The sequence below is a fragment of the Blastomyces gilchristii genome, assembly GCF_000003855.2.
Source record: "Blastomyces gilchristii SLH14081 genomic scaffold supercont1.9, whole genome shotgun sequence".
Taxonomy (NCBI): domain Eukaryota; kingdom Fungi; phylum Ascomycota; class Eurotiomycetes; order Onygenales; family Ajellomycetaceae; genus Blastomyces; species Blastomyces gilchristii.
The window spans coordinates 574,381-598,732 of NW_003101674.1; the positions used below are offsets into that span (position 1 = coordinate 574,381).

General features: G+C 46.4%; 10 protein-coding genes across 12 annotated transcripts; 3 read left to right on the top strand and 7 right to left on the bottom strand.

Moving 5' to 3' along the window:
• BDBG_04516 (lipase) lies at positions 1 to 1,197 on the top strand. The gene has a single exon (XM_002624606.2). It carries the CDS (start codon positions 77 to 79, stop codon positions 764 to 766), a length of 690 nt encoding a protein of 229 aa, XP_002624652.1. The 5' UTR covers positions 1 to 76; the 3' UTR covers positions 767 to 1,197.
• Positions 862 to 4,897, bottom strand: BDBG_04517 (RNA polymerase I-specific transcription initiation factor RRN3 family protein). Its single transcript, XM_002624607.2, has 2 exons — positions 3,290 to 4,897; positions 862 to 3,200 (listed from the first exon to the last, which is right to left on the bottom strand). The coding sequence occupies exons 1-2, from the start codon at positions 4,077 to 4,079 to the stop codon at positions 1,690 to 1,692; spliced, it is 2,301 nt and encodes a 766-aa protein (XP_002624653.2). The 5' UTR covers positions 4,080 to 4,897; the 3' UTR covers positions 862 to 1,689.
• Positions 4,898 to 6,130: 1,233 nt separating this feature from the next.
• BDBG_04518 (uncharacterized protein) lies at positions 6,131 to 9,226 on the bottom strand. Its single transcript, XM_031721705.1, has one exon. The coding sequence runs from the start codon at positions 8,054 to 8,056 to the stop codon at positions 7,001 to 7,003; it is 1,056 nt and encodes a 351-aa protein (XP_031578549.1). The 5' UTR covers positions 8,057 to 9,226; the 3' UTR covers positions 6,131 to 7,000.
• A 1,159-nt stretch (positions 9,227 to 10,385) lies between these two features.
• On the bottom strand, positions 10,386 to 10,894 carry BDBG_17135 (uncharacterized protein; the record flags this gene model as incomplete). The annotated part of the gene is made up of 2 exons (XM_031724921.1): positions 10,658 to 10,894; positions 10,386 to 10,599 (listed from the first exon to the last, which is right to left on the bottom strand). Coding segments are annotated over exons 1-2 (303 nt in total), but the record flags the coding sequence as incomplete, so codon positions are not given.
• A 1,905-nt stretch (positions 10,895 to 12,799) lies between these two features.
• BDBG_04520 (rRNA processing protein Pwp1) lies at positions 12,800 to 15,292 on the bottom strand. Of its 3 annotated transcripts, XM_031721707.1 has the most exons (3): positions 15,244 to 15,292; positions 14,773 to 15,170; positions 12,800 to 14,709 (listed from the first exon to the last, which is right to left on the bottom strand). In XM_031721707.1, exons 2-3 carry the CDS (start codon positions 15,033 to 15,035, stop codon positions 13,302 to 13,304), a joined length of 1,671 nt encoding a protein of 556 aa, XP_031578552.1. In that variant the 5' UTR covers positions 15,036 to 15,170; positions 15,244 to 15,292; the 3' UTR covers positions 12,800 to 13,301. The 3 variants fall into 3 exon arrangements, with proteins under 3 accessions (XP_031578552.1, XP_031578551.1, XP_002624656.1); XM_031721706.1 differs by having other exon boundaries at positions 14,773 to 15,292; XM_002624610.2 differs by having other exon boundaries at positions 12,801 to 14,712; positions 14,773 to 15,291.
• On the top strand, positions 13,036 to 16,318 carry BDBG_04521 (uncharacterized protein). The gene is made up of 2 exons (XM_002624611.2): positions 13,036 to 15,561; positions 15,674 to 16,318. The coding sequence occupies exons 1-2, from the start codon at positions 15,270 to 15,272 to the stop codon at positions 15,877 to 15,879; spliced, it is 498 nt and encodes a 165-aa protein (XP_002624657.2). The 5' UTR covers positions 13,036 to 15,269; the 3' UTR covers positions 15,880 to 16,318.
• BDBG_04522 (uncharacterized protein) lies at positions 15,769 to 17,727 on the bottom strand. Its single transcript, XM_031721708.1, has 3 exons — positions 17,388 to 17,727; positions 17,222 to 17,311; positions 15,769 to 17,138 (listed from the first exon to the last, which is right to left on the bottom strand). The coding sequence occupies exons 1-3, from the start codon at positions 17,473 to 17,475 to the stop codon at positions 16,306 to 16,308; spliced, it is 1,011 nt and encodes a 336-aa protein (XP_031578553.1). The 5' UTR covers positions 17,476 to 17,727; the 3' UTR covers positions 15,769 to 16,305.
• Positions 17,720 to 19,078, top strand: BDBG_04523 (uncharacterized protein). The gene has a single exon (XM_031721709.1). It carries the CDS (start codon positions 18,105 to 18,107, stop codon positions 18,492 to 18,494), a length of 390 nt encoding a protein of 129 aa, XP_031578554.1. The 5' UTR covers positions 17,720 to 18,104; the 3' UTR covers positions 18,495 to 19,078.
• Positions 19,079 to 19,799: 721 nt separating this feature from the next.
• On the bottom strand, positions 19,800 to 21,217 carry BDBG_04524 (uncharacterized protein; the record flags this gene model as incomplete). Its single annotated transcript, XM_031721710.1, has 3 exons — positions 19,800 to 19,855; positions 19,939 to 20,597; positions 20,754 to 21,217. 3 exons carry the CDS (start codon positions 21,215 to 21,217, stop codon positions 19,800 to 19,802), a joined length of 1,179 nt encoding a protein of 392 aa, XP_031578555.1.
• Positions 21,218 to 22,106: 889 nt separating this feature from the next.
• On the bottom strand, positions 22,107 to 24,112 carry BDBG_04525 (uncharacterized protein). Its single transcript, XM_002624615.2, has 2 exons — positions 23,790 to 24,112; positions 22,107 to 23,691 (listed from the first exon to the last, which is right to left on the bottom strand). Exons 1-2 carry the CDS (start codon positions 23,967 to 23,969, stop codon positions 22,417 to 22,419), a joined length of 1,455 nt encoding a protein of 484 aa, XP_002624661.1. The 5' UTR covers positions 23,970 to 24,112; the 3' UTR covers positions 22,107 to 22,416.
• Positions 24,113 to 24,352: the final 240 nt, after the last annotated feature.

Here is a 24,352-nt window from a genome sequence, read left to right on the forward strand (position 1 = left end):
TCCCAGCTGCTGTGGACGATGCCGTTGATGCGCTGCTTCTACCTCGAAAGCCACGCGCAGGCGTTTCTCGCTCGATATGTCTCGCGTGAGCGTGACGGGGTTTTCAGCGAGCGGGAATCCTGGCCGTCACGTCCCGCTGCGTTTACGTCACCGCATCATGATGCAACAGCAGCAGCAGGAGCAGCAGGAGCATCAGTGCGTTCCAGACAACGACAATAATAGCGACGACGACATCGGGCACGTAGATTCAAACCAACACCTCCTCCCCAGAAACCCCACCCAACCCACCACCAGTCAACCCGTCTCCCCCAAATCCAACTCCTTTAGCATCTTCTCCTGGTACCCCATCCTCGACTTCGTAATAACCCGCAAAGTCCGCAGCAGCCGCTCCAGGAACCCAGACAAATGCCTCCCAAACTTCCTCACAACCCTCTTCGACGAGTCCTACCTGCCCGACCTGACCGACCGCGCCTCGCCCTTCGCCTCACCCATCCACGCCTCCGATGACATGCTGCACCAAGGCTTGCCGTCTAACATATTCATGTACATGTGCGAGTGGGACATGCTGCTCGAGGAAGGGCAGGAGTTTGCGCAGCGGCTGGAAGGGATGGGGAAGAAGGTGCGGTCGATGATGGTGGCCAGCCAGCCGCATGCGTGGGATAAGAGTCCGAATCCGCTGAGGGATCAGGGGGCTGTGGATGTTTTGTATAGACAGGCGTGTTATGAGATGGGGGCTATTTTTGAGAGGGGGCCCGCGGGGAGATGAGGTTGAATCTTTGTAGATTTTCTTTTTTGGAATAGGGGTTTGGGTTGTTTCTTTGGTTGTGCGGTGTATACTATTTACTACACTATAGATGGGGCTTTTCTTTGACTCCTTTACTTCATTCTCGGTTTTCTTACTCTTTCCCTGGCGACCTGGGTACCCTTAATTGTTTCTCCTTTTCAGTCCGACTGGCCTAGGAGATTAGGAATAACTTGTTTGGGGATTGAAACGAAAATGAGAGGGGAGATGCAGAGAGGGAGGGATTTTGAGCCTAGGTTGGGTTCGTTCGTTTGATTAATTATTTTACCCGTTGCGTATGTATGTATATTATGTACAGTATGTTTAGTTTGAGATCGCAGGAGTTGACAGTTGATAAATGGTAAAAAATAATATATTAAATCATATTCTTTGAAAAAAAGAAGGTATAACTTGCGATTCTTTTTGTAAAAGTTCATAAAGAGGTGCATTCATCTGTTCCCAGCCAGGCTATTTGCTCATGATGCCATGATGCCATGACTTAAAAGGACATAAACCAATGAAAAGGGGACTGTTCCCCTCCCACAAAAGATAAATAAAAGAGAAATGGATAACACAAGGCCAATGAGACTGGAATAGATGTTTGAGTAAACAAGAAATATCGAGGGAAAAAAAAAACAAAAAGAGTCGCTAAAATACAGAGGGAAATAGGGTTAAAAAGAGGCTGTAAATAAATCCAGAGAGGATAAAGCAGAAAAAAAAAAATTAATAATAATAAACAAACCCAACCAAAGCAAGCAAAACCTTCCTAGAAATGTCCAATGCGTGCCATGTCGTCTTTCATATTTTTGCCTCCATTATAAAGTAATGCAAGGTTTCAATCAACCCCTCCCTCTTTACATCAAAGGGCGGAAGAGAATCATAACATAAAATCAGCCAATAAAATAATTTCAATCTTCATCCGTCCCCGTCCCCGTCTCCCCCTGCTCCTCACTATCCGCCCCTTCATCCCCCGTAAAACTCGCATCCGACGTCTCATCATCATCAAACTCATCCTCATCCTTCCGATCATCCACCCCAGGAATCCCCCTCCACTCCAAATAATCACCGACAACCCACCGCCGGCTCCTGGGCAGATGATACGGGTCGAACGGGAAATACGCATCGAGCTGCGGGCCCATGTCGTCATCCGCTTTGGTCTCGCGCTCCACGTGGCCGAAGCGCGACTCCATCGCCAGCGCCGTCAGGCTGCGGAACGAGGAGATGCGGACCCGCTTGTTCGTCTCGATGAGGGAGTAGAGGTACATGAAGCCGAGGTGGTGGGTTAGGCGGGCGAACTCGGAGACGATGGCGGGCGAGCAGATTTTGAGGGGGTTGAGTTTCGAGTTGATGGCCGGGTGGAGGACGTCTTTGATCTGCGGCGGGAAGCGGGCGTCGTCGAGGTCGAGGTTGTCTAGCCAGTCTGAGGAGGCTGGGGTGATGGTGATGTCGGCTTCTAGCGCGGCGGTGGTGAGGTCGCGCCAGCGGAAGCAGAAGATGTAGAGGAGGGCTTGGGCGGTGGAGTAGAAAGGGCCGTAGCGTTTCAGGTCGGGCCCTCGGCAGGTGGGTTCGTATTCGTTCTGGAGGTTTTTGAGATGTGTGCCGAGCAGGTCGAAGACGTCGCGGACGACTTCGCTGGAGACGTGGGCGCCTCGGGCGACGAAACTGGCGAGATATGCGGCAGCATATTGGCGGATGATGGTTGGTTGGGATTTGGAGAAGATGATCTGCACGCAGGTGGTGGCGAAGCGGTCGATGAAGATTGGAGAGGATTGCGAATAGTGGAATAGAAGGAATTGGGTGTGGCGGGAGCGGTAGGTGGGGAGGATTATGGTTTGGAAGTGTGAAAGGAGGAGGTCGTTGGCAGTCTCTTTTTCGTCGACTGTGCCATAGTTGAAAGGTACGGAGTAGTATTCAAATAGAATGTCGATCATGAAGTCGATCTTTTGCTTCGTGTCTACTCGTTGTTTGGCGCGTTGAGCTTCGATATCGCTTAGATCGTCGTCCTCACTGGCAATCGTCTCCGTATCCGAATCCTCATCGTCGTATTCATCGCCTAATGCTATTGCTTCCGGCGAGGACATTGCGACGGGGTTGTCATCATCAATATCCTCATCTGCATCCTCCAAATCCACCTGGAACTGTACATCAATCTTCACGAGCTTTTCCGTGACGAGAGCAAGGATATCCGAACGTAGTTCGGGGGCGTAGTCAATGATTTTGATGATATTCCGCGTATACACGATATGCGCCTTCGCGGTGTCCGTATCATAGGGGAAGCTGGACGCAATCAGAGGCGACAAAGCACCGCTACCGGCGGGGATAAGCTGAATGATATATCTAATGGCCATGTGAACTCTAGCGTAGATCTCCGACGGGTACACAACGGGATATCCGGGCAGCTTTCCAACGCGAGGACCAACTAAAAATACAAATAGTTTCTAGTTAGCCACGCCATTATTATTATTTCCAGCCAGGGAAAAAAAAAAAAAAGGAAGATGATCCACTCACCCTGCCTCAACCCATGCACCAAAACCCTCAGCACAGAATTCAAGTACGTCCCCCTAGCCGCCGCCAACGTGCCCAAAAACCTCACAAAGAGCTTAACGTAACCCTCGTCTCTCCCAAGCCACTCGCTCCCCAACACCGCATGCACAAGCCCACTACAGCTCCCATCCAGCGCCGACACGTTCGAAAACAGACCCAGCAAGTGATTCCTCAACGACGTCGGAGACGGCAGGTCATACACAGGCGACCCATCATCCTCCAGCTCCTTGGGATCCGCCGTAAATATCTCCTTGACGCGGTCATACGCCTCGCTGTCGCCCATCAAATGGCGCTGGATGGCTCGACGGACCTCCTCGCGCACCATCGCTATGCTTTTCTCTGCAGCGGCAGCACCAGCTCCAGGTCCAGGTCCAGGCCCAGGATTATTACTACCAATACCGTGCTGCTCCGCCTCTTCATCCCGCCGCTGCTGTCTGTGATTCGTATTCGGCATATCCATCTCAAACGTGACGCGCGCCCGTTTCTTCGCGGGGGAAGAAGGGATTGTCACAGGACTGGTGCCGCCCTGCTCCTCGTCGTCCAGATCATCAGATGAAATCCCCAAGTCCGAAATGCTGCCCGACGACATATCCATCTCGACCCTCTTGCGCTTTTGGCCAATTGTGCTCGTAGCGGGTGTGGACGTAGAGGTTTTGAGGATAGACTTTGAAGGTTTCAGCTTCGACGAAGGGGTTGGCATTGCTCTTGGGTTCACCACAGTCGGAGCAAGGAGGACGGGAACTGCAGAGACCATTTCAGTGGGCTATTTTTTTCTCCTCTCCTGTCTCCTGTTGGTTGCTGGTCTTTGTGCGTGTCGCTATGATGCCTATAGCTAGGCGGGGAGTTGGTATGATTGATCTTGCCCAGAGTAGCGGTTTCGCCGTTAAATAGGGATGGAAATGAACCGCGGTGAAAAATAAGTAGGGATGCAAGCCGTCTATTTAACAACTCGCAACCGGACGGACACAACACACACCCCCCTCCACCTCCAGTGATGGAGATCAGAATTTGAAGTCCAATGTATATCAAAAGGCTGGGATAGGAGTGAATGTGTGACAGACGAGAGCAACAATTAGCTGCAGGCAGAAAAAAAAAAAAAAAAAAACCAAACGCCCCGCTCTTCCGAAGTGTCCTTGTTCCTCGTTCCTTTCCTTTTCCCGATTTAATATGATTTTTATATTTTGTACACAAAAGATTTAATTTATTTATTCTGCCTCCTTTTCCTGGGATTCGCGAATATCCAGAGATGTCGAGAAGACCCGTGGGAGGAGAGAGTAGAGGAGGAGCTTTACTTGAGAAATGGCAATAAGCAAATCATATTATTTTCGTTTTATTCCCCCTCCAGTTCCGATGGTTAGATAGTGAAGTGTATGTGACATGAAGAGATGAGGGATTGAGAAATCCAGCTAAAAAATAAAAGATGAAAAATGAAAAAAAAAAAAAAAAAAAAAAAAAAAAAAAAAAAAATGGACAGGAATAGGAGGGGAGGGAGGGTTTATCTCTTCGTCGCCGGTGTTTGGTGGGCTTCCACTTCATTTGGAGGTTTGGGCGTGGCAACCAAAGAAATATTTTTTTTTCTTTTTTTTTCTTTTTTTTGGCAGTAAATTAGTTTTACGTTAACCCACATTCGCAAAGGCGGTGAGAAGCTTTTCTAACCTCTTGTTGATTCATTCCCCCTGATATTTCACATTTTAACAGCGGGGGATGCTTTCTTCAAGCCATCATTTGAGACAGATGCTAATATCTTTTTTTTTTCCCTTCTCTATACTAACTATTCATCATCTCTATCTCTTCTACAGAGTACTTTTTGCTGCATTTCTTTTCCTTCTTTTCCTTCTTTTCCCGGGCGGGCGGGGCTCAGTGCCATATAACCACGTGACTTGGAAACCCTATGCCAAGCCAAGATTCTTATCTCCGGGTTGGTTGGGCAGGACTCAACGCCTTACCGGATCGGGTTAGTATAATTGATTTGTGGTCGGTCTCAATTTTTTTTTTTTTTTTTTGTCGCGAAACGAATCATTTAATATTCCATTCCAGGTTCCAGGAAGAATAGAATATTTAATAATAGACAGAAAAGAAAACTCGTCCGTAACTCTCCCATCTTTTTTTCCTGCTGCCTATCCCTCACACAACGAACCACAACGAACGCAAGGCAATTTCCCCCCTCCCTCCAGCCAAGACCAAACTATGATGTGAAAATCAAGAAGAAACAATATCAATTGCCCTTCTCTAGATCTGAGGGGGATGCACTCCATGCTGTACTGTACTGATATGGCGCATGAAAAGCAAGATACATACACACACACGCACACGCACACATATATATATATATATGAACATTGACATTATCGCTGATAAATAATACATGGTTCCTCCATTTCTGCCGCCGTGTAACAACAACACAAACACACAACACAACAGAAAACAAAAAAAACCCAGCGCCCCAGCCTCCTTTTAAACTGCCACGAAGTAGTTACTCCGTAGTCATTATTATTAAAATCCCCGCGAATTACTCCGGACACAAAAAAAGTGTCGTCGGAATCAGACTGGAGAATCAATGTCGCGAGCTCCCTTGCTGGCCCTGAAATCAAAGACAAGACTGAGATTGACTGAAACTTCAACAACATGAAACGGGTTGGATTTAACTATACCTAACCCTTAACCTAACCTAACCTAACCTAACCTAACCTTAACTAACCACATTTTATACCTTGATTTTGACAAACCTCCTGTGGAGTTTAGCGAAAGTAAGTCACATAGAGAGGTGAATAAGAACAGGATTCTGTTTCTTTTTTTTTTTTTTTTTTCTCATATCAAATGTTCACACAAAACAAGGTTTTATTTTTAATTGATTTGCGAATTTTTGTATGTGTGTAGATCATCAGGGAGCTGCTAGCTAGCTGAGCTAGCTAGTTAATAAGATAACCATATTTTCTGATTCCTCTTCTCAGAATCAACGGTCCGGCCCCCGGCCTGCTTTGAAGCAATTTTGTTCCAGGAAACTTGAAATAGAAATAATAAAAAAGAAGGAGTCCCCACCCACCCACCCATAACCATACGCAGTACATACCTAACCTTTCAAATCTAATGAGCCAAAGAACAAGGTTCAATACATGAGCAGATTAAACAAGGAATAAGGAGGGGGAAAAGAGGGAGTCGAAAACGGAGTGAAAAGCGGGGTGGTAAATTTTTTGTGAGAACTATGCTTATACCATCATGGGGAGGTCAAAAAGTAAAACGTAGCTACCTATATTTGCAATTTGAGATACATGGGAGAAGATAAGAAAGAAGAAATGGTAAAACAAGATATATTGAAGCGACGATTTGGGGGGATATAATGTAAATATTTCACATGCGTGTCAATAGCCCGGTCAATTGATCGGTCAATTGATCGGTCAAATGGAATCAGATCAAGATACATAGATAAGTAGGTTAGATAAAATAAAAAGCCAGCTGGTTTAAAAACGAAGGGCAACCAGATGACGGGGGAGAAGGAGGATGGGATGGGCGGAAAACGCTCGGCAAGAGAAATATGGCAGAACACAGTCAACAACAGAAAAAAGAAAAAAGAAAAAGAAAAGAAAAAACGTCCATCAAGCGGTCAATCATAAGCAGAAGAGGAAATGAAAGCAGCATATTCCTCCTCTAGAAAAAAAAATTTCTCTTCGTGTGTTCCTATATCCATGCATTCCCGCGAACCAGTCTCTCACTATCACCACCATATCCCTTCCCACGATATCCCTTCCCACCACTGCTATACCCAACCACATCATCAAAAGTACTCCGATACAGCCCTTCAATCTCCATGATATAGTCCTCCACCGCAAATTTATACAATCCCTTCTGCACCAGCGTCTGCTCCTCCTCCACAATCACAGCGTTCCGCACTGTAGCAAATTCCTCTGCGACCTCATTGACCTGCTCCAGCTCCTTGCCGAAAGGGTGTGGTTGTTGAGCGGTGGAGATGGAGTTGGGTGCGGAGTCTTCGGGGACCTGGTGGAGTCGTTCTTGGCTGAGGCGGGAGGAGCGGGTACTGCTTTGGGTGCTGTGGCTGCGACTGAGAGAGTGGGAGTGGGAGTTCGATACGGACTGGGAGTGGGTGAGGGAGGTGGTTGAGTCTTTAGATATTGATCTCTGGCGAGCTAATTCCTGATGAGATTTTTTTGTATGCGATAGTGATCGATGGGGGAGCTTTGGGGTTTGGGAGATGGAAGAGGAGGTTGAGGAGCGGGTGTAGTGGTGTGTTGAGTTGGAGCGCTTGGGAGAGTCGAAGAAACCAGAGAGATGATTCGGTTCTGGTGTGATGGGTGAAGCTTCTTCGGTCGACAGGTCTGGAGAGGTGATTGGGGTGCCGGAGCGTTGCGAAGGCGAGGGAATAGAAGACGAGGATGAAGATGCAGAAGATGGGTTTGTAATATCTGAGTCCGAACCGGAGCGGAAGGAGGAGGACGACGAATTGGCTTGTGATGCGGAGGATTTTTTTAATTCTGGCGATGGCTGGGATTTATTGATTTTAGATTTAGCTTTGGGGAGATCAGGCGCATTGTATGCGAGGAGGTTTGTGGTTGACAACAATCGCACTGGCAAAGAGATATCCTTTCGTTTGATTGTTCCCGCAGCGAATTTCTGTTGGCCTTCGCGATATGGCATGGGTGCGGAAACAACGACTGGCTTCTGCTGGCGCTTGGTAAACGCTCTGCTCAGTGAGCTGGACATAGTGGAGGTCGCCATGAGCAACTTCTCTGATCTGTTAAAAGACAAATCGGGGCCTATTTTGAGGAGTTCGGTGGTTTTGGTGGATGTAATTGTATGTCGCAGTGAGAACGACAAACCACCTATGCGAGGGGAGGGTTTGCGCTTCCCTTTTTAGATGTCAGGAGTTATCGATCCCCCACACACGCCGGTGGACGTAACCGTCGGATAAAAAGAAGGATAAATGTAAACCGAAACAACAAATACAAGTAGAAAAGAAGTGAAAAACTAAAAAAAATCAAGGGGTATATAAGCCCCAAACCACGACGCAAGCGGGTTTCGGGTTTCGGGTTTGGCAATAAAAAAATAACTAAGAAGTCGATTGATCCACGAGACGCTATATGTTTCCTGGAAATGGGGTACACTAGGTACTTGTGTGTATTTTGCCGGAAGAGGCAGAAGAGCGTAGTCCAGCTGCTGGTTTGAAAGGAGGGATAGTTGGGTCAATGTAAAGGGCTGAAAGCAACAGCGGCGCAGAGAGTTGGAAGAGATATGAATCAAAGAATAATGAATGGAAAGGGGGGGGGGGAGGAGGAGGAGGAGGGTTGATGCTCTGCAAGTTTTGTTGGTTTTGGCTGATGCACGAGGAAGAAGCGCGCAGTTGGCCAAAGAAGGGAGGGGGAGAAGGGGGAAAGAGGTGGGTAGAAAAAGGAGTGGGCGACAACCAGGACGCACGACGACCAGAGAAAGAAGGAATGTGAGAAGAAGAAGCGAAGATAAGGAGAGTGAAGTCAAATATTCCACAAAATGTACAGCATGAGAAGAGTAAGAGAGTGTGGATATGAGAGAGAGGACAGAAAATGACGACGAAGGAAGGTGATTATTGAAGAAACGACAGATAGAAGGAGGAGGAGGATGAGGAGGAGGAAGCGCACCACTTGCTGCTGAAACCCAGGAGTAGAGTAGAGTAGTAGTGTAGTAGTGCTGGCCCGTGGGAATGGGAGTGGGAGGGAGCGAAAGGGGTTTGGGTTTGACTGAGTTAGTTACGGGCGACAGCGACAAGGCGTGGATCTGGCATGGATCATCTGGCTGCTTGCGTTGACTCGTTGCTGATGGGCGCGCGCGGGGTTAGCACTTATTAGATTCTGGGCGCGCCGCTATCCCACACAGGAGTGAAGCATATCACTGACATATGCCAGTCGAAAGTCGAAACTCCCCAAAGGTTCAAATCAAACATTATCCTCACCATGGAACCTCTTGGCCTCTTGGCAGGGCAGCAACCATTCCATCGCAGCCTACCAGCCAAATGCCAGCAGCCAATGCCAGCTCTCAGTTCTGGATAGTGGGACCCGCTAAGATAACCGCCCCTGGCCCCTCAACCGTCAACCGTGTTTCCTCGACGACTCCGCTCGCCGACTCCTCTTGATTCCTTCCTCCCTCTCTTCTGCAACCGGTCACGTCCACCAGTCAAACCAGTCAAACCAGCCAAACCACTCGCAGAAGAGAAGCAACCCCTCCGCTGCAAAAATGCTTCCCGGCCCCTGGGCGGGCCCCCGCCATCCTCGCCCCCATTGGACGTTGGCCCTTGTCGCTGTTGTGACTTTTGTCAGGCGCCAGCAATCATGCACAACTTTTCGCGACTTGGGCAAACTCTACGGAGTTTCAAAAATGCGCCAGCGCCTGTGTTGATTGGCCTTGGACGGTTCTAGTTGAACGTGGTTAGAAAAATGCTGAACATGGACAGAAAAGGAAAATCAAAAATTCTAGTCATGTCACTCTAAAATACATAACATAGTACACACTACAATATTCAATACGCACAGGTATATATTGAGGATGAGAATTACAGAGTAGTTGCTCTCCAGAAGGATAGTGTAGTACACTGAAAAACACTTCTAATTTTTTAAATATTTATTAGAATGTGTACGGAGTATTTTAGATAGAGTTGACTGGCTAGATAACCCCGTTACCAACACCCCTGGACCAACGGGCCTGGCGTGGAGGTTTAATTCCTTGTGCCTGACCACTGACACCATATTCAAACTTTCGTCCCGCCCTTGGCTCGCTTCTTATTACTCTGCCATCCGTACTCCATTCATACTCCGTTGCTCCGTTCCTCCGTAGTTAACGCAAGGGGGGGGCAAGGAATGTGTCCGAGCGGTCTTTGCAGCTATGGCGCTTTTTATTAGTATTAATTAACTATTTATGCTCGATGTTCTGCATCTTCGAGCACGAAAAACAAAACCACAAAAAATAAAACAAACCCTTTTTTTCTTTTTTTCTTTTTTTCTTTTTCTTTTTTTTTTTTAGGCTCGCTCCCGACCAAAAAAGGAAAAAAGAAAGAAAAAGAGCCACTCAAAAGCCTTTCCACGAATTCAGGCAAAAACGCCTCAACCTAGGTGTCGATCTGCCACGTTGGAAAACAAGCTGGCAGAAAGTCCTTATTATCATTATTTTCAAACTCTCCCCACTCCACTCCACTCCACTCTTTTGCCTTTCCTTGAGAGCACTTTCTGCGAGCCTGCGTTGGCCGAGAATTCCTTTCTCCTTTTCGCTCCGAGAAATATCTCTTGTTTGCTGACCTGGTCCAGTCAGCTTTTCTTCTGCAGGACGGTAATCTGACTTCCGAATCTAACTTACCTTGGTATGATGATGGCACCGAGCGAAAAAGAAAGTGGAAAAGTTTGAGACTAAAAAAAGAAGTTAAAAAGAAAAAAATATTCATTGTCATCCCCGGGGTCTCATCAAATATTGCTGACCACCTCTCTCTCCTCCTTCCTCCTCCTCCTCCTCCTCTTACCTCTGATGCTATAAATATAATGTATATTTATGCATGTTAGCAATGCCTGACATAGTGCCAACCAACAACAACAATAATCACATACATCAAGAAAGTCGCAGGAAATCCGTTGGTTTCTTTCCCCTGAGCTACGTCTCTGAACCTCTTTCATCATTTTTCCACCCAACCAACCTCAAAACTCAGGTTAGCGAAACGTAGAATCAGCACTCAACATCCAACATCTCACTGTATTCGGAATTTATATATATATATATATATATATATCTCTCTCTCTATAGCTAGATATACCTTCAACCTTCATCTCTCCTCTATACACACTCCTCTCCCCGTGGATCCTCTTCAGAGAAATTCCGCATAAGCTTCTGCTCAATGCTCACCATCAGCCATCACACACACGGCGCTTCACATCACCTGGCGGTGAACCGTGAGACATTTTTTTATCTTTAATTTTTTAATTTTCCGATGTTAAAAGAATTATTCTTTCTCATAGAAAAGTAAAATATGTTTTCAACAACAACAACAACAACATTGAAGTGATAGGTAGAAAAGATGTTTTTGATTCATTTATATAAAAAATAGTTTTTAGTAAAAGTAATTTAGTCAGTTAAATAATTTAAAAGAATGATAGAAGCCCAAGTTCTCTCTCTCCTCAGCTACTTTGACTGAGCGGGCTGATCTTTGAAACAGGCTAGAATCTCATCTTGAAACACCAACTGTTTCTGTTATAACTACTGATGATCAGTACTCTCTTGCTTTCACCAGTCACTTTTGAACATTGCTGAAGTCAAACAACATTCATGAGAGAGGGAAGAAGTTGAGAAAAGATTTAATAAAAATAACTAAGAGAGAAGATCTCACACCTTGAAACTGGAGAAAATTATTGAGAATTGAAGTTTCTTGTTCAGTTATTATTAACTTACTATGTATCTACTAATAAGAATAGAAATAAAAATAATCAGAAGTTATATTTTATTATTTATACTTGTCTTTTCTCTGAAAAAATATGCAAGACTTTTTAATATCTATATTTATATCTCCATGCATTTTTCAAATAGTGAAAAATTTTACCAAGTATTTTTTTCATAAGAGTACACATACATAACTAACTCAGATAACAAAGCATAACTAGTTAAAGTTATACACACAGAGTGCTAATGTATACTGAACTGTGTCTTACAAGTTGCATGTTAATATCACTCACATCTTTGTATTTCAGATCTTAACTACATATGCTGTACATTTGAGAACTCTCAGAGTGAACAGAATCTTGAAAAGATGTTGAATATTCAGTTTAAAATATTATTGAAGATATGTATGACAGAGAAATATTATTCTGAGTGATCTATGAATGCAAGACACAGAGAATGTATTGTATACTACATTCTGTCTCATCATCAGTATTATTATTTTTACTGAAAGAAAATATGTCAGTTGATGATAAGATTAAGATGTGTGCATGCATAAAACTTCTTACAGTAACATGTTGCATTTATGTACATGTATGATGTATGTACATGTACATTACAATTAAAAACTATCACACAAACAGACACAGACATACACTGTATATATCAAGCTTTAAAATAGACACTTCAAGTCCAGGTGAATGAACATTCATGGAACTTTAGAAAGTAAAGAAGAAATCATACTCATCTCTTCTGTTCTGAATCTTGTTGTTTCTCTCTGATAAGCTAATTGCTAGCAGTCAGCCTGTCTGCACTGATCACTGGGATGATCTACTCAATATACATGTATATGCATGCAGGCCCAGCTCTGGTTCCATGAGAAACACAGTAAATATGTTTTAAAGCTTGGGTTAATCATTCGCCTGGATCATTGCATCGTGTTCATTCTATATAGACTTCATTGTGGCACAGTTATTGCTTTGCTTGTCTAGAGCAGTGCAAATGACAGTAATGTAGCATTAGGTACTTGCCAGTATGATAGTTACTTTGCAACTGGCATAATGGGGGGGAAAAAAAAAAGAAAGAAAGAAACTGGTTAGATTGTTGGGGGACATGGGATGAATTCAATAATGGAAAAAAGATAAGGGCGGTGGAGGTGGTAGGGCAAATAAACATTTTGAAAGGACCTGTGTACGGAACAAATAGTGGTTGAGTTGCTATAGCAATTGGCGTTGTTCCAAGGTTCTTTGAAATGCAGTCAAGGGAAGGGAATATTGTGGGAAGTGGTTTATCCAAGAACATAGAAGCAAGAGCTTCAAGAATCTTTTGACTTTTGGCATTGTTCCTTCATTTGGAGTGGAAGAACAATCTAGGAGATGTGCGCGCGCAGAAGATTGAGATGAAAATGTAAAAGAAAAAGGGGCTAATCAAATCGTGTAACTATTTCTTTTCTTTTCATTGCAATCGCAATTTTAAAATTGTATATATCCAGATGAACTCCGTAAAATGCTCCGTGGTAAAGGCAGTAAATAACCCGAGGAAGGGTGATAAAGGAAACAAATTATATATAAAAAAGATCTTAATCCTCATCGATGGATTCCCATCCATCTTGACCCATCTCCCCACCCCCCTCAGCCGCATCGGAATCATCAGAATCACTGTCATTCTGTGATATGCCAATCATCCGTTCCCTAACTTCCTCCCCCGCTGAGGGCCCCAAGCGCGCAGAAAAAGCTCTGCGCACAGCTGCATTCGTAGACGTATCCCAGATCTGCACCACCCCTTTACTCCCCGCAACCGCAAGACGGAAACTAACCTCCTGATCTGGCGCAAACGTTGTGGAGAAGACCTTGCCAACTTCAAGTTTCCGCGAAACAACCATATTGGGTTTATTATCCTGCACGTTCCAGAGCTTGACTTGCTTGTCAGTCGAGCCAGTAACGAGGAAGCCAGGTATAGTTGGGTTGATGTCGAAGGACGAAACGGATGAGTCGTGCGCTTGTAGCATCCATACTGCCTTTGGGTTTTCTGGCTGGGCGGACGCTTGTCGGACGTCGTGGCAGTACACCATCCCGCCGTCGGTGGTGACATAGAAGAAATTGGGATCGTGTGGGTCCCATCGAACGTTCTCGACGTCGCTTTCAACTCGCCATCTAGCAGCCTTCGCGTCTGGGGTTCTCATGTCAGCAGCTACAACGGTCCTATCGTAACTCCCGCTTAAAAGGACTGTTGATTCCTTCGGGTGCCAGTCCAAGGCACAGATTTTATCGGTATGGTTGGTATAAGACTTTGCACATTTGGTTGTATTCAGGTCCCATAGCTTGACAGTCTGATCCGCTGAGGCGGACGCGAGAAGGTTGCGATGCTGTCTGTTAGCTGCCAAAGCAAGGACGGAGTCCACATGGTACTCGTCATTCGCTTTCTTGGGCTTTGTCGTCTTCTTCTTCTTCTTCGTGCCTGCCTCCGAGCTTTCCTCTTGGCCGCCTTGGCCTAGGATGGCATTTGGATACATGCAGTCCACAATATCTAGGTCCCAGATTTCGATATCTGGCTCCATCGTGCCTACTGCGACAAAGTTGCCGTACGTTCTGTTTTCTGAGTTCCTGCCAACGGGTATATCCAACCACTCCAGGCACAATGGGATTGCTGGCAACATGACATCGTGATGTACGTAGAGATTATCTGCCTCGTCTTCGTAGACATAGACTTCCATGTGTGCGACTTCATCTTCCACCTTAGCGGCCAGAAGAAGATTATCCGTGGGTAGAATCTGTAACTCTTCTCTCTCGTCGTCCTCGTCATCGTCAACTCCCTCTGGGACAACTAGATATGGATCCTCCTCGTTAGGTTGGTGGTACGCAAGCGACCTGATATTTCCGAACATGGTGACCTTTTCGCCATCTTCATCTACAGGGTCACTGTCATAATTATCGAGGTCGTATTCCTTCAGATCGTCATCATCGATGCTATCGCCTTTCTTGCCATCACTGCTAGACACAGACATGAGTTAGCAAGCGAACGCGAACCCCTGAGCATTGGGAGAAATGTACCCGTTTGTCTTCTCCTTTCCCTTTCCCTCCCCACTTGACTTTGCAGAATTCTTTTCAACCTCCTCTTCCCCTTCCTTTTCCACTTCCATCTCGTCCTTGCCATTTTTATTCTGCGCTTGTTTTAAATCCATCTTCGCACCCTCGAGCTGAAGCTTCGCGAGCTCCGATATTCGATTGATCTCCTCTTCGTCGATTTCATATTTTTCTGGGAATGGCGCAGCCACACCGCGGCGCACCCATGTAGTTGCTGTTATCATAGACATCTCGCAGGACTTCGAAGGTGAAAATTTACGGGGGTGATATTTAAATTATTGCAAGAATATGGCGGGCAGGGGAGAAGGAGGAGCGGTGAAAAGCCCTACTTAGCACGCCTGTTTCGAAGGGATAAAACACTTCCTCTTCCTGAAGTTAGTTACAAAATAATAACTCCGGAATAGAGAAAATAAATATCCAAAGAAGAACGTCGCTTACCGCACTCCGCTTTTTGCTGACCCCGAATGGTCGCTCAACTTTTTTTTTTTTTTTACTATGCATGTGCGGGACAAACCGTTCTCTCACCGCCTGGCAGAATATTCGGAAGCTTGGCGCTAAAGCCAAATGGACGGCGGAGAGAACTGTTCGTCTCAAACCATCAAGCAATGCAACGAACACCTTCCCGCAACTCCGCTAATACCGACGTCTTACTCCTTAATCCATTCGCTGAGAAACCAAATCATTGCCCAAGGCGGCGAGACCCGTTTTATATAAACAAAAAAATGCATTCTCACCTCCACACCAAAGATAATACCAGTGCGTTTTCACCCCACCCATCCCATCACCCAATACCATCCCCTCCCCAGGTCAAGTCCAAATTATCCCTAATGAAGTAACTGACCCATTTCCTCCTTTCTTTCCTATCTAGATTGCACGGAGATTATGACCATGCTCGACAAATGCCATGCTCAGGGATTCCTCCACAAAGCGTTTGCCGGGTGCAATGAAATCAAACGAGAGGTAAACCGGTGTCTCGGAGCGGAAAGATATCGGCGCGCTCAAAACAATCGGGATAAGGCGCGGGAGGACCGGAGACGGATTGAGGAGGTATGGAAGAAGGACGATGAGCTGTGAGGAGAAGCATTTTATACTACAGCCCTACCATGGTCCATTGGGAACAGTTGAGGGAGGAGTCGATTTTTCAGGACGAACGACATATCCAGAGCTGGGGGTGTTTTTGGCGTTTGGTCATATGTGATTTGCAATATGTACGCCACTGGTTCCAATCTAATCCTTTCCAAAGATGTATTTATTTGTTGGACTCTCTTCTCCAAGCACGATTGATCGGAAATGCAGGGATATATTCCTGTGTGAATAATCCACCGCCTGTCGCTCTCAGTAATTATTGTATTTATACATGTATATAATATATATACCCTTTAGTCCAAACGGGATTATAAATTTCCACTTTCCAGAATACTGCTATGTAACTCCTCAGGAGGGGTAAGTACGCCGCAATTGAATATTACACATTATAAATCATTTTTATTCCGTCAAACATCACGATTCAACAGGAAGCGACTCCCCAAGTTGCGGCATGCCGGGCTGTTGCTCTTTATCCGGTTTATGGGACTTATGTCTTCTCTTCCTCTTGGTTTTCACTGTCGATCCACCGCCACCACTCGATAGCTCCTTGGTATTTTCATCTTTTGAATCGCGCGTAGGCTGTTGTTCCGCCTCGATAGGTCTTCCATCTTCGTTCTTTTCACCTCCACTGCTACTACTCGGCTTAGCCTTGGGTTTTGGCTTCTTCACACTCAACGGATTTGGGCCTTTAACTCTTTTCTGCTTCTTTTCCTTTGTAGCCACTGATCTATCCTCATCCTCCCCTTCCTCCGAATCAGCCCTTTTCCTCTTTCCCGGCATCACCTTCGTGATACCAGTCTTCAGTTTCCCCCGCTCAACCCCTTCCCTCACTCCCTCTGACGAATTACTCAGGGGCTCTAATACCATCACAGATCGTTTCACGTATATAATTGGGACGCCAGGTATCTGCCGCGCACCCTTCCGCAGATAATTTGTCGGCGGCTCGGGTGCAGTCGCAGCTATGGATTTCCATTTCTGGGTATGGGAATTAGTAGGCTCGGGGTCTGCCGTGGCCAATATATAATGTTCTTTATTCTTTTTCAATTCTGCATTAGGTGATAATAGAGAAAGAAGACAGTCGACTTCGTCGATGGGTTTGGAGTCTTCGTTATGTGAGCAGTAGCGAAGGGGCAGGATCGTGGGTGGTGGGAGCTGTGGAGGGCGCGCGTTAGGTCGGGCGATTGATTGCTGATATTGTTGGGTGGACGGTGAAGCCATGACGGCCGCGAGGGAACACTTCGTAATAACTAAAGATAGGGAGAACGTTCCGTTGTAAGTATATATTGCTCTCGATGGAGAAAGGGAAGGGAGTAAAAATGAGGATACTTACATGGCTTTACTTTGCCATGTAACGTTCGCTCGAGGGCGGGAACTAGATCCATCTTGAAGGAGTAGACAGCTCTTAGAAAATTCGAATCGACTGTGTGCACATCGGTTAGTCCTTTTCCACGCAGGAATTATCAAAAAGGGGAGGAGGGGGAGGTGCCGACGCGTACCAAGTACCTGGTATGGCTCGCGAAAACCAAATGTGAGCTCATACTGGTGCATGAGCTTGCGATACTTCTTTGACCGTTTTGCCCTCATTGTGATGGTTCAATCTCGGCGTACTGAAAGTTGGTGCTCTGGGAAAACAAGAAGACGAGGTGAACTGCTCAGGTATGAGGCCAATGCGCTCCAGCGATTCTGAATTATTTCCCAACTTGGAAATCTTCGATGCCAAGAAACGGAGGAGAAAAATTTAGGTTGTTACCCTAATCTAGTTTAGCGCAAATTTGGTTCGGCTTTAACCGTTTGTGGATCTCAGCCCTATATCAACTGAAGATATCCAGCCAGCTTGAACAATGCAGAAACTAGAAACTATCAAACTCCGTTGACAAGGGAAGAAAACAATATATTACCGACAAAAAGCAAGGCCAGATTGAGGACTAAGGAATTATTGAAACCCCCTGAAAGTCACAAAGCTGGCCAACATCATGAAGGAGAAACAGAAGAAGTTCAAGCAGTAGCAATTAAACTAAACCCACGATCTCTAAAATACTAATTGTGGAAGTCTTCTTACGCCCATGTCCATGTCAACGAGTACGCTAGCTGGCTCGACCTTATGCTGAACGCTGGTTTCTCTTTGTCCGCTGGTTGGCCTAGGCCTTGCTTACTTTTTCTTTGAAACGCGTACAAACTCACAGCCAACCACACACTTTCTTCCAAGAAGCCCGATGGCATTTGGGACGGCCTGGCTTTATGGACGTCGACGTGCTGCTGTTCACTCAATGCCAAGGATTCGAGAACTCGCGATCATGTCGCTGAGACTGCTGAAGTTCGCAAGCAATGAGGCTTCGTCGGACGACCCAGCGGCCGGAAACTCCGGTTGGGCCATTATCCCCCCCTCCCCCCCCAACTTTTCCAAACTGGTTGGCGAAGTCGGCTCCCAAAACCGTATTCACAGGCACGTGCGGCCATTCGCACCTCGCATCAGCTCAGTAGCTTCAAGCAAGCAACGACCTTGGCCCGACGTTATGATGAAGTCCGCATCTTCTCAGAAACGAGCAGGCTGCCGATGCCTCTCATGCTACCAAGGTGTCCTGTCCTCGTCTTGTCGGAAGTGAGAATGTAACCGGGCCCCTTCGACTGTATCGCCTGGACTTGGTTAACAAAGATCCTTGAAACGAATATATCTCTCAATAAAGAGGTCTAGTCTATAGCAATGATTACATTTGATCATCTCTGCACCTAAATTACTTACAAAGAGAAGCCAGGATGCGAAACTCGTCCTACGCAACGAAGCAGGGCAGTCGAGAATTTCTAAATAGGTTATCTAGCTACAAAAAACACCAAGAAGGCAATGGATGGTGGATGATTGTTGTTTGATATATTTTTATAACTCAACTGCACGTTAGCTTCCAAGATATAGATATTAGCGGGATAGGTCCAGGGTTAAATCTGAATTCAGTAAGGCAGATCTACAATTTGCAGCATGTGTTGGAAAGAGAATATCAAAGCCTCCTTGGAACCTTCAACCTCTGGCCTGAAACACTCCTCGAGGAGAATTTAGTTAGATAACTACTCTGCAGTATACCTGAAATCATGTCAGATGAATGAAAATATATCGAGCAAGTCAAAGTCAACGTGACTAACTATTATATCGCTACTCACATAAATCCTAGTTGTATGTTCCAAAAGTTCATAAAGCCTTCTTCAAAAAATGACAGTAACCATAAATACTAGAAATAGCCGCCGTGTGGGCAGGGTAAGTGAATATTCTAAATTAATAATTCATAATAATAAATAATTAAACATTATTGGGAAAAAAAAAAAAAAAACTATTTTCCCTTTTTTCTAAGCTATCTCACATAAATCATTCTCATCGTCAAGATACGTCAAATAGAGTATAAAAATAATCACGTCACTCGAGAGGGAGTGAAGGCTTAGTTCCCGGTCCATCAAGATAGAAAAAGAAAAAAAAAAGGCTTAAACCCAATATACGGGTCCTCGTCGTCTCTTTTTTGGGTACGGGACGTGTGGTTGTATATATATTCAATAGCCGCAGACTATGGGGACCTGGGTAGGTCATTCCGATGGAAGCCAAGGACGACCATCAGGGTGATCATTTAGTTAGTTCACCGTTGTACTCCGAGTTGCGTGTTACACAGCCTCGATTTAAATAGCCTGAACATCCAACACGGAGAAAGTCAGCATGATATTAAAGGAATACAAGGCGATGGGGTTAGGATTTACCGAGAAACGGGGCTCGAAAGAGTGGTTGTATCTAACCGGGGATTAACCAACTCTGGGTGGCGGGGGAATAGGGGGTCGTCAACGCCCTTTTGCGTGAGTCCTCTGGGGTTGCAATTCCGTAGTCCGACCATAGTGTTCTTGTATCGAATAGAATACGATACATGACGTGGAAACATTCATTGGTTCCGCTTCATACACCTTCCAATAACCACACTGATATCATCCATCTTGCCTAAACCACTGATTAGCAACGGTCCAACCCCGAAAATTTGTCCATGCGCCCTCCCACGGGGCGTGGGAAAAATAACAACATACCCCCTTCGATAGTCAACCCCTCGTCTATAGCTTTCTCCATGTACGGACTTTCCGCAAACGGATCCTGCGCAATCGCCTTCGCAGCCTGGAGTAAATTTCGGGCAGCATAGACAACCCCACCGTTTCCATCAGCAGGCTGATCGGCAAACATATCGGCATCTTTCTTCTTCCCAGAATCCCACTCCTCCAAACTATCCAGAACCACCTTCATCACCTCATGTTCCCACAAATTATCCACCACGCCGTCCGACACAGCTACGACGAGGTCCTTCTCCTGCAACTCGACCTGTGTCGATTGCGCATTTTCCTTAGGCGTGTCTATGCTATTCGTGCCCAGCTGCATGGGACAATCGAACCAATGCCACTGGCCCTCCGTTTTGAACACGACGCGTTGTTCGCTCGGGCGAATCACCAGCAGCTGGCAATCGCCCAGCGTCGTTACGTGGAGCATCGGCGCGGGCGCGCCTGAATTTGTGGTATAGTGGAGCACAGCCGTAGTGGAGGTTGTGGTGCCCAGCCACTCATTTGGAGTCGTAGTAGCTTCGACGGTCAGTTCGTAGGCGCGTTGTAGGTACGAGACGACATCGGGAGGGGAGTATTCGTTTACGTTGCGCTCGACTTCTAGGGCCCAGAAGTGAAGGATAAGTCGGGACCACAGACTAGAATATATGTATAGATAACAAGGTTAGGCACCTCGCTTCCCTTTTCTTTTTTGCGCTTTCTTTTTCTTTCTTTCTTTCTTTCTTTCTTTCTCTCGTCTCCTTTCTTTTTTGTTTCGCATTACAAAAAAGGAATTGAATTCTTCTTTCTCTTACGCTGCATGACCTTGCGGCTTGGTTGCCCAAGCTCCCACCCCATCATTGACACCCAGGTAGTTCTCCGACACAAGAATTGCATCATCACCATTCGTCAAGCCCCGGATCAGCTCCCCTCTTACGGACGGTCGCTTATCCTGACTTCGAAAGTGGGTTGTCAGAGGGTCGGAAAAGGAGGTAGACGGGTTTGACACGAAGGGCGGCGGGAACGGGCGGGAAGGTCTTTTGGGACACAGGGCGTAGCCAGTTTGGAAGTGGAAGGGAAAGGAAGCGAGAGGAGTGGGCGTGCGGTTTTTAGGAAGAGGTGTCACGACGCCATAGGTGGGTGCGGTAGCTCTGTAGCTGACTAGACTGCGACGGGAGAAGCATGCTGGTGCTGGTGGTGCTCGTCTAGCAGGGGATATGATGGAAGAAGTTATAGAAGAGTAAGAGGAGCGATTGAGGGGGGAAATATTAAGGACCATGCCAGCGCGAGAAAGGAGTTCTGTCGCCTTGGCCACGCGGAGGGAGATGGGTCAGTACATCCTGATATTACTTACTGTTATTATCAGAACCAAAATGAAGAAGAAGGAGGGGAAGAAGAAGAATGTATCGAGAGAGAAAAAGGAGATGAAACGGTTGGAGTGGAGCAGAGCCTGGCTCGCGCTGGTTGCTTCCAAGGCTGGCAGCAAGCAAGTTGGCAGGGAGAGCGATGTGATAAATAGAGCAACCCCCCATACATACCCATACATACCATACCCGTACCATACCATACGCCGAGCCTTATCACAATTTATTCATGCTGTCAGGATGATGCCAAGCCACCCTCGTTACGTGGTTGTTGAGTTGGGAAAACTCCGAGACGGCGTTACGTTACCGTTACCAAACATCTCCATCTGTGGACAAACATTTAACAACTACGTTACTACCATTTCCACTTCAGGAGACTTATTATATACATACAGACCTCAACCCAAAATCCATATCACACATCTACAATGCTGGCGTGTTTCCGGATTACATACATGTATATATATATATGCCATGGTGTCGGCGTATCCACTCTCACACCCTTATTTATATATATACAACCAACCCCCCCCCCCTAGGCCATCCACAGTGGCAAGGCAAGGCAAGGCAAAGCAGCTAGACACACTCCCTGCTCGCCATCCCATGTCTCCTTCCTACGTGACAATGACGTCCAGCGTGCTTTTTTATTGATTCCTATGTTATGCCTGCCCCTCAATGCTTGCATCCATTTCATTGTCACCGGTTGCATTGCGTGGGGGTGTTCTTTATCAATTAGGCAATATTTATTGAACAGAAGCCTGATATTGGGTACAATGAATATGCTATTGTGTATCATTATTATCGTCAGGAAGAAAGAAATAATAAAGAAAAATAGGTAGAGAAGTGAGCTAGCTATTTTTCTGTTGTCTTCTTTTTTTCGAACAAAAAATCAATTGACTTTTAAAGCAACATCTGTTTTCAACAGATAATCCATTTTCAAACCTCCATATTCCCATATTCCCTAGATTCAATTCCCATTTACATCATAAGTCGTAAAATAAAATCACAGAAGACTAAAATACATTGTGACAACAAAAATGGGCACTTACATCACAACCACCATCCCCATGAAAACCTCCCTCGTCATTGTCATAAAACCCAATAAATCTCTCCCCTACATAGCTCCCATAATCTCCCGATACGCCAGAGCCTCCTGAAGAAAAACTTCCGCACCAGCCTTAACCTCCATATACACCTCAAAAAAGCTCAACACGATCCCTTTCCTGACGCTGCAAAACCCTGCAAACAACGCGCAACCTAACTGCGCACACCGTCTCGAGAAATTCTGCCTCGGATCCAATATCACCACCCCCTGCTGCTCTTGGTATCGCCGTTGCTCGTCTTCATCCCATGCGTCTGATAACATCGGCTGGCCATAATACTGCCCAGCGATCTCAACGTCGCAGATAACGCTCATCCGCGGACTGCATGGGCACGCACGGACGTCTTTGAGTGTGCATTTGCGCGCGCAGGAACAGTGTCCGGAGCAGATGCAGAGTTGATCACGGACGTACTGGCGCAGCGCTCGTTTGCCTTCGGTGCGCCTGTGCTCGCCGACGTAGATGCCGTTGAGAATGGCGTAGGCGGCTTCGCGGTTTGCTTCGGTGCGACGCCGTTCGGGGAGGAGGCGGTGCGCTGATAGTGTTGCGGATGATGATGATGAGGAGGTGGTGCTGGAGGAGGTAACGCTGTTTTGGCGTTTGACTGCCATTGTTGCGGTTGGAGCTGGAGTTGGTCTTCCCATTCCTGTCGCCCCGTGTTCATGGAGGTTATTATTGTTGATGGTATTAACGCTATTCCAGTCGGCTTGTTTTTGGAACCCGAGATATTTCTCTGACAGCATGGCAAGCACCATGTTGGGCGCTCTTTTATAAATAGGGTCCAGACCCGTCCACTCTCTGGCGAAGGGCGAATTGGGGTCCAGGACTACCGTCTCGACATGCCTACGATACTCCCTCACATCAGCAGGACGACAACGTCCCTTGTTCACGTTATTCGCAACATAGGCCTCAACCGCATGCTGGACATAAGCGGCCTTTTTCATGCTGATGATCTCTTGGTCAAGAACACCGCTGATATCCTCTGACGTGAGCAGCCGTTTGCAGGCCTGGAAGATCACGATGACCTGGCCTGGGCCTGGGAGATATCGTTCCACAGCAGATACGGATAGATATTGACTCTGTCCCGTCTGTGCCGTGGAGCTGCTATTCTTGCCGCGGTGTGGTGAGCTCCCACAGAGTTGCAAGTTGGTGATCTCGATGTTGAGCCGTGCATAGACTGCGTAGAATAGATCTTCGATGGTCTGGAGGAGCTGCGCGGTGGAGTCCTGAGCCATCTGGTCCTCGACCTGTTCGATGTGGAATTTTATGCCGCTGGGCGCGTTGTCGAGCTGGAGATGATGAAGGTTAGTCGAAAAAACAATCATTGTGTGGTGTCTGTCCATCTGAGTATTTCCCTCCTTATGAACTGGGAAACGATACTACATACCTCCACGCCATACGCCATCAAAATGATGAAGACGAACTTGGCAATGCCATAAATCCTGGAATATACTGCTACGATACAGTCATGCCTTTCCCTGGCCTGCTGCAGTGGTTCTCTTTCTCCGTCCCGGTGAGAGCTAGCACGCGCTACGGGCATCTGGACACTTTTTGGTTTCTGCATCATGCTGCTGGAAACTGGAAATCGTTGGGTGGTTAAGATGATGTGGAAAAACGAGAATGGATGGATTCTGATGAGAGTGGAAGCTAGAGTTCGGGATGTAGCGTGTATGAACGATCTATCTAATATTTGTTCGTTCGGTTTGTAGTTTGTGCCTGCGTTCAGTAAGGTACGGAGGGGATGAAGACGAGGACGAGAGGCTTTGTGGGAAGAGGAGTATAGAGAGGGGAAAAGAAAAGAAGGGTAGGAAGGAAGATGGGTCAGGACGGAGAGGGAGGCTGATGTTGAAGAACGAGCAGGCAAGTTGCAGCTGGTACGGAGTTGCTCCTTTGTTTGTTCTCCCCAGCCTCCCTCGACTGTAGTTCTATACCTCTTGCATTCACGCGCTG

What these genes read in the sequence shown, in the direction of transcription:
- BDBG_04518 (XM_031721705.1), bottom strand. Translation starts at nt 8,056, where the DNA reads ATGGCGACCTCCACTATGTCCAGCTCACTGAGCAGAGCGTTTACCAAG.
- BDBG_04522 (XM_031721708.1), bottom strand. Translation starts at nt 17,475, where the DNA reads ATGAGGGCAAAACGGTCAAAGAAGTATCGCAAGCTCATGCACCAGTAT. An exon ending in CGAGCCATACCAGGTACTTG is followed by an intron (nt 17,312 to 17,387) that starts GTACGCGTCGGC and finishes ATGTGCACACAG; the next exon opens with TCGATTCGAATTTTCTAAGA. An exon ending in ACATGGCAAAGTAAAGCCAT is followed by an intron (nt 17,139 to 17,221) that starts GTAAGTATCCTC and finishes CCCTATCTTTAG; the next exon opens with TTATTACGAAGTGTTCCCTC.
- BDBG_04516 (XM_002624606.2), top strand. Translation starts at nt 77, where the DNA reads ATGTCTCGCGTGAGCGTGACGGGGTTTTCAGCGAGCGGGAATCCTGGC.
- BDBG_04521 (XM_002624611.2), top strand. Translation starts at nt 15,270, where the DNA reads ATGGTCGCTCAACTTTTTTTTTTTTTTTACTATGCATGTGCGGGACAA. An exon ending in CCACACCAAAGATAATACCA is followed by an intron (nt 15,562 to 15,673) that starts GTGCGTTTTCAC and finishes TTTCCTATCTAG; the next exon opens with ATTGCACGGAGATTATGACC.
- BDBG_04517 (XM_002624607.2), bottom strand. Translation starts at nt 4,079, where the DNA reads ATGGTCTCTGCAGTTCCCGTCCTCCTTGCTCCGACTGTGGTGAACCCA. An exon ending in GGTGCATGGGTTGAGGCAGG is followed by an intron (nt 3,201 to 3,289) that starts GTGAGTGGATCA and finishes TTGTATTTTTAG; the next exon opens with TTGGTCCTCGCGTTGGAAAG.
- BDBG_04520 (XM_002624610.2), bottom strand. Translation starts at nt 15,035, where the DNA reads ATGTCTATGATAACAGCAACTACATGGGTGCGCCGCGGTGTGGCTGCG. An exon ending in GGAAAGGAGAAGACAAACGG is followed by an intron (nt 14,713 to 14,772) that starts GTACATTTCTCC and finishes GTCTGTGTCTAG; the next exon opens with CAGTGATGGCAAGAAAGGCG.
- BDBG_04525 (XM_002624615.2), bottom strand. Translation starts at nt 23,969, where the DNA reads ATGATGCAGAAACCAAAAAGTGTCCAGATGCCCGTAGCGCGTGCTAGC. An exon ending in TGATGGCGTATGGCGTGGAG is followed by an intron (nt 23,692 to 23,789) that starts GTATGTAGTATC and finishes CATCATCTCCAG; the next exon opens with CTCGACAACGCGCCCAGCGG.
- BDBG_04523 (XM_031721709.1), top strand. Translation starts at nt 18,105, where the DNA reads ATGGCATTTGGGACGGCCTGGCTTTATGGACGTCGACGTGCTGCTGTT.